Source organism: Panthera tigris, chromosome B4 (genome assembly GCF_018350195.1).
Source record: "Panthera tigris isolate Pti1 chromosome B4, P.tigris_Pti1_mat1.1, whole genome shotgun sequence".
NCBI classification, from domain to species: domain Eukaryota; kingdom Metazoa; phylum Chordata; class Mammalia; order Carnivora; family Felidae; genus Panthera; species Panthera tigris.
The window spans coordinates 47711174-47725314 of record NC_056666.1 but is presented as its reverse complement, the minus strand read 5'-3'; the positions used below and the strand labels follow the sequence as shown (position 1 = coordinate 47725314).

Sequence of the window (14141 nt, the reverse complement as noted above, 5' to 3'; positions counted from 1 at the left end):
ATTTTCTTTATACATTTATTTTTTAAAGGCACAAATGCATAAGAGGAACTGGCTTGTTTAGGAATCTGGTATATTCTCTGGTGGCTTAAAAATTACCATTTTTGCTTTTCAAGCTTAATTTTTTTTTTTTTTTTGGTTTTTCCTTACTGTTTCCATATCATCAGTTCAGATTCTTCATTATAGTGAAGAGCTGCCTTAGTGAAGGACCTGAGGAGAGGGGAGAGGAGGGGAGGGAAGGGGAGAGAAGGGAAGGGGAGGTGGGGAAGGGAAGATGGGGAAGGGGCAATGGGGAAGGGAAGGGAAGGGAAGGGAAGGGAAGGGAAGGGAAGGGAAGGGAAGGGAAGGGAGCAACACATCAGAAATCCTTATAGCTCCACTAATAGCCAGAATTCACCACTCTAAAGAATATGGAGTCACACCATGGGGCTAACCTGTCTCACTGTATATCTACCTGAGAATATCAGTGTTCTAAATTTCTCTTAGTGTTCAGAAGCTAAATGGCATGAATGTTAATAAAAAACCTATTGACTGGTTCTATTCCTTTCACAGAAAATATAAGAAAGAATATGAACTTCGTCAGAAAAAATGGTCCCACATTCCTCCTGAAAATATCTTTCCTCTGGAGACCAATGAAACCAACCATGTTAGCCTGAAGGTATGAAAGCTAGAGCTAGTGCAACTTGCCAGATATTTGACAAGACTGGTAGTGTGGTAAGAAATGGGCCAAGCAGGGATCATTTGTTGGAGAGTCTAGAACTTAGACATTTTCTAATTCTCAGCTTCCCATGTTTTCATTGATCCTCCACTGCCCTAACATAGACGTCAGGATAGAGAATTTGAGTTCCACGTAACCTTGGCTACTACTCTGCCCATCCTAAGGATGTATGGCTTATCTTGCTCATTGCTGAAGAATGAGGCCTCTGCTGATATTTGCCTGCCCTCTCCCTCAGCCAGGAAATATCACAGCAGCCAGTAATAATGCCTCCCCTTGAGTGCTGTCAATGCTGGATCCATATTATCTCATCCACAATGTTTCTGACAAGGAACTCAAGAGTTAAACTTTATCATAACTTTGCTGATGAGGGAACTGAACGATGTGGGGTTAGGAAACAGGTGCAAGAACACACACAGCTAATGAGCAGGATTACTGCCAATAAGAGCTGATGCTGAGCACTTCTCCTGTGCCAGATGCATTGACCCGTTTCATCTTCGCCCAAGTCCTGTGAGGTTAACAGGTTAACTTCAGGAACATGGCCACAGTTTGAACCTAGTCTATCTTACTGTGAAGGCTGAGATCCTAAAACCTATCTTTGACCATATTTTTATCAGAGTTTTTATACCAAAGCATACTAAGAGAAGAAGGAGACCCAGAACCTCCACGTGAAGAGATGAGTGGGGTCCCTCAGCCTTGGGCCGGGTCAGGTTTGTCCTTGGAGCCACCCTACCAGCTCTTGTCACTCCACCCAGCTCCTGCATGTTGTCTCCGAGAGCTAGGACCCCCTCACACTATACGAGGACTAGGTCTCCCTTGCCTCCAGTAATGCTCCTTCTCTGAACATCCTTCCTGTTGCATTCAGAAGCTCACACATAAAACTTCTATTCGCAAAGACCACTCTGTCGCAGGCAAGTGTCAGGATAAAATCCACCTTGCAGTAATTCACAGAAAGGTACAGACGATCATAAGACTATTGGGCTTCCCAAGAGAGAATTTTTGGACCTAAATGACTAATTGGCAGGACCCCCGGAGGGGAGAGGAGACTTCTAGAAGGAGTGAGTACTCCTCTGCTTCTCATGACACCAGCACAGGCTGCCACGTGGCCCACCTCTGCACACATCCAGCCATGCCTCCACTCCTCACAAGCCTCCCCCACTGTCTCAAACCCCACGCTTCATGTTTGTTCTTTTTGACGAAGCCTAAAATATCGTGTCTCTGTCTTCTTGAGGCGTAAGTATTCCTAGAAATATAACCCATCCATCCCTCATCAGACATTACAGAATTTTTTATGTGTTAATTCAATCAGATTAGCCCACTCATCTGGCTAAGGAGTAAGTCTTTGGGACAGTAAGTCTTTGGGACAGAATAGAGGTGATTCAGGGCATGGGGAGTCAGAGTCACTCTGAATTTCAGGAAGGCTGGGGAGCAGGCGGCCAGGAACTGGCTGTAAGGAGAGGTCTTCCAGTGCCGTGAGTCATATGGAGCCGGGAGAAAGCCCCAGGTGGTCAGCCAAAGTCAGCAAGAGGGGAAAATGCCACACCACCACACAGGCAGTGGTTCAAATCCTGTATATGCGCTGAAGGCAGGGATAAGGAAACAAGACCAAGGGACGGGATGAGAAAGAGCACATTCCTGTACTAAAACAGAAAGGAAGAAAAAACCAAAGTAGCCAGACAAAAAGAGAAATCAGGAAAGTCAAAGGGATGAGTAACAGATGAAAAAAAAAAAAAAAAGATGAAGATGATGATAATTCATTTGAGGATAAAACACTTAAGCTTGTAAGACAATTTCACGAACTTTATTGCATTTGATACCCAGTATCCCTGTCAGTTAGGATTTCCCAGATAAGTTACTAAGGTTCAAATAGTTTGAGTGACCTAATCAAGGGCTCAGTAAAAAGAATATGACACCAGACAGCAAGCTCACATACTGCTGTCTGTCCGTATGTGACACTTAGTGCCATTTAACCCTTATGTAGCTCATTTGTAAAATAAGAAGAGGAAGAGAAGACAACTGACATTTATTAATCTACATTGTGCCAGGCATCATGCTTGGAATTTGATGTACTTTATTTCACATTTCAAAAGGTCCTATGAGATAGGTTGTAACCAATATTATAATACATCACAGGTTTTTATGGAAACCAAATTGAAAGAGGCAATAGTTTTCAATCTTTTTTCTGCCCTTGGACCAGAAGTCTGGCAGATCAAGAGCCATATCTAGCCTGTAGGGGTGTGTGTGTGTGTGTGTGTGTGTGTGTGTTCATTTAATATTTAACATTTTTTCAAATTAGTTTCCAAATATAAAAATTTTGGAATGGGACAGGAGAATCCACATTACCAGCTTCTTTTGACAAATCGATGATCTGGCAACTCTAGGCTGAACCCAGAGCTGCCCTCCTTAGACCCCCAGCCCAGCATCCTCACTTGCATTGCTAATTGGGCCTGAGGCACGAGTTTGCAACTCAAGTGCACAACACACTTCCCTAAGAGCACCTGTCTATAGCTACAGGCCAAGGTTCCCAGTAGAATGGGCCAGAAGAGAAGGAAGCAAAGGAAATCCCTGGCTGCAGTAGGCCACAAGCAGAGAGGTAAAGGGTGGAGGACCCAGAGTTAAGCTTGAGAAACAGATCCCTGGAAAGAAGACCCTGTTGGAGAGTGAATGTGAGTAGTGACAGGGAGCCTGCCCAGCATGCTGTGAACCAATAGATAGGGCCCACCTGGTAGAGTCACTTTGCCTTTGGTAGTAGATGGGACAAGATACGAAGTTTCTATAATAATTAGCCTTTTCTTGTGGCAGATCGATGATGACAAGAGACGAGACACAATTCAGAGACTCCGACAGTGCAAATACGACAAGAAGGTGACTAGTCTCCTCTGCTTCTCTGAACTCTCAATAGGCTATGTTCCAGGCCTGCTGCCCAGCATTCCCCTGGCTCCTGATGGTAGCAGTGCAATGGTGGGGGCTGGCCCAAGGGGCTCTTCTTGGAGCTTATCACAGGGATGGGCAGGGCTCTGCTTCAAGGGTACCAAACTCACAATGGTGGGAAAATTGAAAGACAGATAGAATTTTTAAGAGGTGATAGAGTGTAAGAAGGAAAAGAAAAAATAGAAGAGTTCAGAGCAGTCCAAACTACCCTAGTGTTCTACTTTGGCGCATTGCAGTGGGAATACAACAGTCCCATGTGGGACTTCTATATCTTCTTTCCTCCCTTTCTCCCTCCCTCCCTTTTCATTTAGTTATTCTTAAAGAAACATTCAAACCTGAGCCTAAGGCAGGCACTGGGCACCTGAGATATAAATATCAATAAAATAGTCACTGCTCCCAAGAGCTTACAGTATGCTGGGAAGATAGACCCACGGCAAATTATTATAATATGCATATTGGTGGTCATGCTACAACATTATCTCCTTAATTCAATTGATTTTTGTAGCGAGTGATTCTAAAGGATCTGAAGCACAATGATGGCAATTTCACTGAGAAACAGAAGATAGAATTGAACAAGGTATGTGTCTCCTACTTGAAATCCTTAAGTGAGAAATACCTCACTCCATCTTGCCTAAGCACCAAAGTCTCCAGTGGCACAAGATGTTATTGGGGATGGTGACAAATAAGCCCTCAGACCAAGAAATGGGTGACTATACTCCTCTTGGTTGAAAATTCTACCAGCAGAAGTGGAAGAATGGTGTTTGATGGCATAAAACATATTAGAAATCTATTAGCATGTCCTGGAAAATGGCCCTGATAGGATTTGAGCATAGTCAAAGGTTCATATTCCAGTCTCCTCGCTGAAAAAAGCAAAACTGTTGAGTACGATGTAGCGTCAGTAAGAAATGTACTGACATTCAAATGTATCAAGAACAATACATCTTCCCAAAGACCTAAAACATGACATGTTTTATTAGCATATTACTTGTACTGTGGGGCTCCGTCCTGCCTGACTTGCTTTGTAAATAAACATGTTATCTTAGTTGCTTCAGATGGACTATTACAACCTAACCAAGTTCTACGGCACCGTGAAGCTTGATACCATGATCTTTGGGGTAATCGAGTACTGTGAGAGAGGATCCCTCCGGGTAAGGAGCCACGATCATTTCCAATTTCCTAACTGGTCACCGTATGGGAAAAAAAAGATTTCATAGAAATTTTAAATGTTTACCCGTGAAACAACATCAGAGAATTATTACGTCCATATGCTTACTAACTAGATCACTTAGATTTTGTCAACCAAACTTAACTACAATTTTACAAAAAAAAAAAAAACACAAAAATAGTCAAGAGCATAGACTTGAAAAAACAGAGAACAGATGTGGAAAAGTGAGTGATAACTTCTAAATTCACTTTATTTTACTCACACACTTCTTTTTGTGTTAAGAGAAAAATGGAGGGGCACCCGGCGGCTCAGTCAGTTGAGCATCCGACTCTTGATTTCAGCTCAGGTCATGATCTCACAGTTCGTGAGCTCGAGCCCCATGTCAGGCTCTGCGCTGACAGTATGGAGTCTCCTTAGGATTCTCTCTCTCTCTCTCTCTCTTTCCCTCACTCTCCCTCTCTCTCCTTTGCTCTGCCCTTCTGCCCCTCACACACACTCTCCCTCTCTTTCTCAAAATAAATAAACATTAAAAGAAAAATGGATAGTCCTTATGATAGCACCAAATAAGCATTAGAGACTTGTCCATAGTCCTGGTTCTGCTACATTCTAAATTCCTGCCCTTCTCTCCCTTGGGAGAGACTGAGACTGGCCCAGGTGTTGCCAGATGTGGCCGGGCATTCTGGCTGAGCAAGTCCAGCAGAAAGAGAAAGTAAGATAGGGATGAGTTCTTAGGGAGAACCAAGCATCAAGCTACGAATATCAAATCACTGGGTCATCCAGAAGGGCAGGCATACACAGAACCATTAAGTACAAGAAACAAAGTGAGGTTTCAAGCAGAAACAGGACTAGAAATGGGAAATGGGCAGGAGCAGAAAGGAGTCCAGGGCAACTGCTTCAAAGAGCATTGAAATGTTTGCACCTCACCTTGTGCACGGTCTGGGCATATGTTATGAGAGCTTTTGGTCCTTGAAATGCCTTGAAATGAGCATATAATTTATCACGATATTTTGAGAAGGAAAGGGGTACTGTAACAATTAGGTCAGAATAGCAGATATAGAAAGCAATTGGATCCAATCAAGAAGGATGTGTGGTCACTCTGCCTTTGGGCTACTTTCAGACCCAGTATTTCTTAATCACCTCCATATCCTCCCTATAACAAAGCCAAACTACCAAGTTTGGGTGCAGTAGCAACTTCAAAAATCTAAATATTCATAATACAATAAAATTTTAAAATAATAAAAATTTTAAATTAATCACTTAGATTTTTTTTCAATAGCCTTCAATTAAAAGAATAGTAGCTTTCAAAATGTACGGCATAAACTCAAATGTATCCTCCAGGGGAAAAAAAATACTAGCTCTAAGTGCTATTTTCTCTTAAAAAAAAATAATTTAAGTATTGAATGCCAAAATTTAAAAGAATAACGATGGCCTAACGAAAGGAAATTTATAAAATTAATTATTATTAAAAAATGTAGAGACGCCTGGGTGGCTCAGTCGGTTAAGCGTCCTACTTCGGCTCAGGTCGTGACCTCGTGGTCCGTGAGTTCGAGCCCCGCGTCGGGCTCTGTGCTGACAGCTCAGAGCCTGGAGCCTGTTTCGGATTCTGTGTCTCCCTCTCTCTCTGCCTCTCCCCTGCTCATTCTCTGTCTCTCTCCGCCTCAAAAATAAATAAAAACATGAAAAAATTTTTTTTAAAAAATGTAGAATTTTATTCATTAGGTTTTTAAAATATAAAATAAAAGCCTCTCATACTTCTAATTAAAACTTTTAAAACAAAAATACAAAAAAGTGAGAATAAAAAATAAAGCTGTGAAAAAGATATTTTCAGCTGTAAAAGAATACTTCATTTGACTTAAATTATAAAATCTTAAAAAAGGAATATTTTCAGAGGCAATATAATCATGAAAATTTGACTCAAAAACCAAAAACTTAAATAGGACAATAATGATACAAGAAATTATAATTTCCATTACAGATAATACCAGATCAGCTTAATTGTTTTAAGCCTCAAAAAATAATCCTTACTGTCTACGTAAATACTATTGCAATGTTAAATGAAAAATGAACATCTTCTAAATTTATTTAGCATTCAACAAGGTAGCATAAAGTTGATAGTAAAATATGATTAAAGACTAACTACATTTATGAAATTACATGGAAAAAATATAAATAAAATACTAGTAACTCTAAGCCAGTTGTATATAAAAACCATAATATAATCATATAGGATTAATTCTATGAAAGGAAAAAATATTACTATAATGCATCATATCAAAAGGTCATAGAAAACTCATAATCATTGTAATTGATGCTGAAAATTATCATTCAAATTGGTGCTGATATAAAATAAACACACATTCCTAATAATAAAAATCTCAAGTCTTTCAAAATTACAGATCTTCCTCAATTTACAATGGGCTTATGTCCCCATAAAGCCATAAGTTAAAAAAATCTTTAAGTCAAAAATGCATTTAATCCCCCTAACCTACCAAACAGCAGAGTTTAGCCTGGCCTACCTTAAACACACTCAGAACACTTACATTAGCTTACAGTTGGGCAAAATCTTTTAACACAAAGCCTATTTACAACAGTGTTGAATATCTCATGTAACTTACTGAACACTGTACTGAAAGTAAAAAACAGGGTGGTTGTTTGGACACAGAATGGTTGTAAGTATATTGGTTGTTTACCCTCCTGATCCAGTGGCTCACTGGGAGCTGAGCCTCACTGCCCACCCAGCATCATAATTGCCAGGCCTGGGAAAAGATACCAATTCAAAATTTGAAGTATTATCTCTACTGAATGCATATCATTTTCACACCATTGTAAAGTTAAAAAAAAAAATGCAAGTCAAGCCATCATAAGTCAGCAGCCATCTATAGAAATGTTTTTCCGGGCAGGGCATCTGGGTGGCTCAGCTGGTTGAGTGTCCAACTCTTGATTTCAGCACAGGTCATGATTGCAGACTGAGGCCTGCCTTGGGCTCCACATTGACCGTGCAGAGCCTGCTTGGGATTCTCTCTCCCTCTCTTTCTGCCCCTCCCCTGCTTACATGTGCACACGTGCGCTCTCTCTCTCTCTCTCTCTCTCTCTCTCTCTCTCAAAATCAATAAACTTTAAAACAACCAACAACAACAAAAAGAAATGTTTTTCATATGAAGCCTAGACCAAATCTGATCATTCGATTTCAGTGAAAGGAAATTTTAGAATACCAATTAATAGGGCCTGGTCAAAGGGTTTCACATGGCCTTTTAATCCCTAACATGCCCAGTCAATGTTTAGATAGTGTTTTGGGCTCTCTGGTGTAAGACAGGAAACTTCATTTATCTGAGTGCTCTGGGGCCCCCTTCTAGCATCATGTTGGACAGAAGCTTCTACAGGAAACTGCTCCTTTGTGTCTTGAATCTCAAAGCAAAGGCTGTGCCAGGGCAAACTTTACAGTCCCATCCCCCTCCTGCCCCCAGGCTTCAGTCCCTGGCAAATCCCATTAGAACCTACTATTGTAAGGAAACAAATGGGCAAGTGTTTCCCTAGATAAAAGACAATATGCTTCCCATCTTCTAAATATATAACAACCTTGGCTAACCTTGTTTAGGAACAATTGATTCATTTATGCAACAAATACTCATGAAACATCTAGATATGCCAGATACTGTACTAGGTATTGAAGATACAGAACAAAAAGTATCACAGAGTTTACATTTCCATAGGGAGAAGAGATAATAAATAAAAAATATAAAATATATCATGTGCTAAGGGAACGAATTACTTCAGAGACTGTCTGCCCATAATTTCCCTCCCTTAACCGGGCCTGATAGCCGCAGCTAAACCAGCCTTATCTGAAATGATTAATGACTACACACCCTTCACTGGAAATCATTAATACAGTTCCTGAGTTAAAACTAAAGGTCAAATTGGGCTTTTTCCCCAAACAGGAAACTATTATTAGGTTATTAGAGTTTTACTGTGAAGAATAGTTATTGCTTAGCTACAACCCTGCATCTTCATAGAACCATCATCGTGTTAAAATAGTAAGTTCAAATTTCTAGGTGGTACAATTCACACAAAATCCAAGAACTCGCTCTTATTGACAGAGTACTTGGTAAATGTAAAGAAAACTCAGAGCTGTCAGCCAATGGACGCAATTGATCCCGTGAGGGAAAAAAGAGGACGAGATTCCCTAATAGCAATTCCTGCTAATCACCAGTGTGATTTCGGAGAAACAGAACCTGCAGCCCACAACCTGTGATAGCCCATTCTCCAGGCAGGTGTCTGCTCATTCCTTTCCCCCTGTCTGGCGGAAGAACCAGGATTTGGAATACGATGAGTATCTCCTGCTCATTTTGTTATGGTGACAGCCACCTGATGTTTCATAGGAAAGGAAAGAAATACATGTTCAGGAAAAACAGGACAATGGCATTTCAGTTTGTTTCTGAGCCCCAGGCCTCATGATTAGAAGATCATTATTAGCCTATAACAATCTCCACAGGATCCTTCCTTCCAACAATTTCTTCCTTTTCTTTTTCTGCTGTTCAGGAAGTTTTAAATGACACCATCTCCTACCCTGATGGTACATTCATGGATTGGGAGTTTAAGATCTCGGTCTTGTATGACATTGCTAAGGTAAGAGACCTACAAACAAAAGAGACATTTATGAAAATTAAACATAGGAAAACAGGTCTAGCAAGTTTTCAACCTCTCTGAGCATTGGTTTCTTTATCCATAAAATGATAATAAAAATAGTACCTATGTCAGAGGGTTGTTGTGAGGATTTCATAAATAATGCACGTACTTCATGTGATATTTGGTATAAATAAATGTTCGATATCCAAGCTATTACTTTTTATTATTATGTTTTTCCTGCTCTGAGCTTGGGGTACACATTTTCATAGACTTGCTGGAAATCAAAATCATATTACGCTTCAGGCAAGACAACAATCTTTTTAAGAGAAAAAGTTCAGGACAGGCAACCCTCTTGCTCAAGGCACTAATGAATTTGGACATGTGTATTCCCAGATAGTATATGAAAAAGGAAGTGGCTGCCAGCGGCCTCATTCAAGAACGAAGACAAGTCAATCCCAAGATTGAGCTGTTTGATACAGCCTTAAATAGCCTGAAAGTCATCTAGGACCAGAATCGGTTTTAAAAAGTATTGTACGATACCCACCCTCTTTGCCACTTTTCACTCCTGTGATCCAGGCTGAAGACCAATTTCTGCAGTGACACCTCTGGCCACCAGAGGGAAGCACAGCAGCACCACACCCCACCCCCCCACACCAAAAAAAAAGGGTCGGGGTTGGGGAGGCTTGCCCTTTCATAATTCAATTACCCCTTCCTTCAGAAGGGCAAGTCTGTATTTTTATTGAGGTAGAAAACCAGAAATACACCCAAGATCACAGACTAAGTGGTAAGCAGAAACACTTTTTAAAAAATTAGAATCAACCCTTTGTTTCATATTCTGCATAACTGTTTAACCAGAGTCTTTAGACAATTGCCTTTTAAGATGCAGTGCTTAGGCAAGTATTAGGGCATTAACAATATTTTAAAAGTAGAATTAATGGAACTAAATTTAAATTCTAGTGGTGTGATCCTGTCTGCATGCTGAAATGCTTTCAAAATGTTATTACTTTCTTTAAAATAATCAAGCAGCTGAAGAGTGTCATATCTCTTTGTTTCCCTGCCATCTGAAAAATTACAGGGCATGTCATACCTGCACTCCAGTAAGACCGAAGTCCATGGCCGTCTGAAATCCACCAACTGTGTGGTAGACAGTAGAATGGTGGTAAAGATCACTGATTTTGGCTGCAGTTCCATTTTGCCTCCAACAAAAGGTCTGTAAGGAATGACATTTCTACTAGTTCCCCACTTAAAAAAAAAAATTCTCACAAGTGGTCAGGGAGTGGTGATACTGATCAGAAAATGAACACTTGGAGCCACAAGAGGAAACAGCTGGCTCATTCTCCAGCACTACACCCTTGTCAGTTTTTGTCAGTTTTCAACAAGTGCTTCTTGAGTTGAACAAATCTCTTCTGTGGGTTTCCTTCATTCATTTGTTTCTTGATATCAGTGAGGAAATCATGAAGAACTTACTGGCTGTGGAAGCAGAACAGGGTGAAAAAATAGAGAAGGTGAGGGTAGTGAGAGACCTTAGAAATCATCTAGTCTAACTCTCTTCCTTTGTATAAGTCAGAATTGAGGCTCAGAGGCTGATATTTGCCCAAGAAGATAGAATACAAGGCAGAAGACCTATTTCCAAATTGTCATTCATTTATCTGTGATTATGATAATGGGAAAAAAAAACACTCTTATTAGTAAAATATATTCTTACATATCCCTTTCTGGATTGTTATAAGGGCCAAAAGAGAAACACAAAGAAAAGTGATTTATCTTGTATAAAGAGCTTTTCATGTTGAACATTTACCCATTCTTTACTATAACTCGGGGTTAAACAGCCTCAGAAATCTAGCACTCCCACAAAGCCTCAAAATACCACCTAGATCCAAAAACCTAAATTCGATTTCTAATTCTACTTTGCAATCCTTTCATTTTCTCTCAATAAAAGTAAAATTACAATTCCACCCCTACTTCTTCAGTCACATCAAGCGTAGGATGACATTGGACTCAATCCAATAAGTGCTTGATGAAGACCTACCATGTGTCAAGCATGGTTCATCTGTGGTGGGACAAGTCTCCTTTAATAGATGACTCACCACGACACAAAATCAGATAAATTGCCGATCAAATGCTATCCTCTTAAACATCACTCAGTTATACCTACGAATCTGTGCTGTCAGTTACCTGAAGTTTTAACGTAAGCTCATCCACTTACCTGTCCTCTACCCCAAACCAACAAGGATCAATTGTATATGAATCACAAATCACACAAATTAACAAGACATAAATTCAAAAAGGCAATGAACATTTGGATGGAAAACCAAACAAGGGAAATGTGCCTCAGCATAAGTGTATCATACCTCAAACATGAATTTAAAGATTTTTTTCATTGAAAAAGAAAATCTCAGAAAGTTTAGAAGGAGTTAGGTGATCCTAGAAAACTTGCAAGGGATGGAGAGAAATTGAATGTATGTCCTTGGTGTTACTATTTAAGTTAGGTGATAGGGTCCAAAACCCAAGTGTCTATAGGAACCAAGCACAGAACACAGGAGCACTTCACTTGTGTGAAGCATTAATGAGTAGCAGGCACAGAGTAAAATGCGAGAAAACTGTATGCATTATTTTTTCAAGAATACTGTGGGAACACAAGAAAACACATCTGTGGCCAATAGCTGATTTGGAGGCTGTGAGTATGTCCAACCTGCAAAATATCACTGATAGGCTCTTTGTTTAAATGTGTTTCAATGGGTATGCATATATGTTATACATAATATGTTCCATATTGCATAATATACATATAGTATACGTATTTTACATTTTATAATAAAAATATAAATTTATGTATTTTTTATTTATGAAGGCTTTCGTAGGTTTATGCCATATGTACCACAAGCTATTAAATCCTCAGCCTTTCATATTCTACTGTAGTCGTTCTACAAATATTTGCTGAGCACTCCTATACACCAAGTGCTATTCTAGGTAGGCTCGAGGGTTTTCAGGACTATGATTCTAGAAGTTTTAGGGACCACATTGCCATGTGACCTCACCCAAATCCTGGCATTATATAGTCAGCTCAAGAGGCAAGTGTGCATTCTCTCCCTATCACCAGCATTAGCATAAACCCCTCAAAAGTTTGGGACGTTTAAGTTCAGGGCCACTCATATTCAGGGTGCATGGGATAGGGACTTAAAGAACAAAAACAGGTTGGAGACCTACGAGCCACTCAGCTCCCTCAACTTTGCAATCTCAATGCTGAACTCACAGACCTGTGGACAGCCCCGGAGCACCTCCGCCAGGCCAGCATCTCCCAGAAAGGAGATGTGTACAGCTACGGGATCATTGCCCAGGAGATCATCCTGCGGAGAGAAACCTTCTACACGTTGAGCTGCCGGGATGAGAATGGTAAGAGTTGGACTCAACCATCTGCCCTCTCTGGGAGCCTGCATTCTAGGCTGACCAAGACCCTCATCTCTTTGTGACCACAGCTCAGTCCCCTCATCCGCAGAAGTAATGGCATATCTCCACTGCACGTCACACAGGGGTATTGGAGGGGTTGACAGTAAGAATGTTAGAATGCTCTGAAAAGCATATAACATACCAGGTGTCGTTACTGTCAGTGTTATTGTCGGTTGAAGACTCTTGCCTTACAGTCTCCCCCCTTCCTTTCTGATTCTAAGAAAAGATGTGTGTCTGTTTAACACCTGAGCTACATCACTCTAGTGGCACAACATCTGTATTTTAGTTCTTACTGAGAGAAGTTTTTGTCACAGGTCTTCTCAAGGGGGAAATGCTTCCTTCCATTCATCCAACCCTTGCTTACTGTGTAATTATTATGTCCCAGGTCTTAACTCTCTGGAGGGTGGGGGTCTAAGGGATGTAAAGAGGGCAGGCTAGACTCTTGGAGGAAACGTACTAAAGGTAGTGGTATTCGAGTTAAGTTTCAGAGACTTAGTAACCTTAACTTAAGCTAATAACCCCCTGGGTATAAGTGGGTATAAGACCCCTCGCCTGGTGGTCATTCATTCTTTGAGTGCTTGCCTGTTCTCTGCCATATTCTCACTGGGTACCCATCCAGGGTGGGTGAACCAATTCAGGGTCTGGCTGCTGCTAAAATTTGTTCATGCTGTATTCTTTCTTGTAATTTGCATAATTCTCATCCCATCAGAGAAGATTTTCAGAGTAGAGAATTCCAATGGAGTAAAACCCTTCCGCCCAGATCTGTTCTTGGAAACGGCAGAGGAGAAAGAACTGGAAGTGAGTGCATTTCCCTACATGAGTTTTGTGTGTTGCCATAACAAATTGCCAGCAACTTGGTGGATTGAAACAACAGAAATTTATGCCTTATAGTTCTGGAGGCCAGAAGTCTGAAATAAGTTGTCAACAAGGTCATGCTTCCTTCAGAGGCTCTAGGGAAGAATCCATTTCTTGCTTCTTCCAGAAGCTTCTGATGGCTACTGACTTCCCTTGATTTGTGGCCACAACACTCCAATCTCTGCCTCCATGGTTCCATTTTCATCTTTTCTGTCTATTCTCCCTCTACCTCCCTCCTGTATGAGGATTCATGAGACTACACTGAGCCTACCAAGGTGGTCCACAATAATGTTCCCATTGCAAGGTCCTTTACTGAATCACATCTGCACAAACCTCTTTTCCAAATAAGGTGACATGCACTGGATCCAGGGGCCAGGACTCAGACATTCTCTTTGGGCACCATCATCA

The 14141-nt window shown here is 40.7% G+C and overlaps 1 protein-coding gene across 1 annotated transcript in view; it reads left to right on the top strand.

Moving 5' to 3' along the window:
* The window catches only part of GUCY2C (guanylate cyclase 2C), a 68640-nt gene that overhangs the window by 36984 nt on the left and 17515 nt on the right, over window positions 1-14141 (top strand). Inside the window, exons 12-19 of the mRNA XM_007082767.3 lie at window positions 550-655; window positions 3515-3577; window positions 4149-4220; window positions 4687-4791; window positions 9345-9431; window positions 10507-10639; window positions 12687-12824; window positions 13588-13676. Coding sequence (XP_007082829.1) covers window positions 550-655; window positions 3515-3577; window positions 4149-4220; window positions 4687-4791; window positions 9345-9431; window positions 10507-10639; window positions 12687-12824; window positions 13588-13676 — 793 coding nt within the window. The remainder of the gene's footprint in view (window positions 1-549; window positions 656-3514; window positions 3578-4148; window positions 4221-4686; window positions 4792-9344; window positions 9432-10506; window positions 10640-12686; window positions 12825-13587; window positions 13677-14141) is intronic.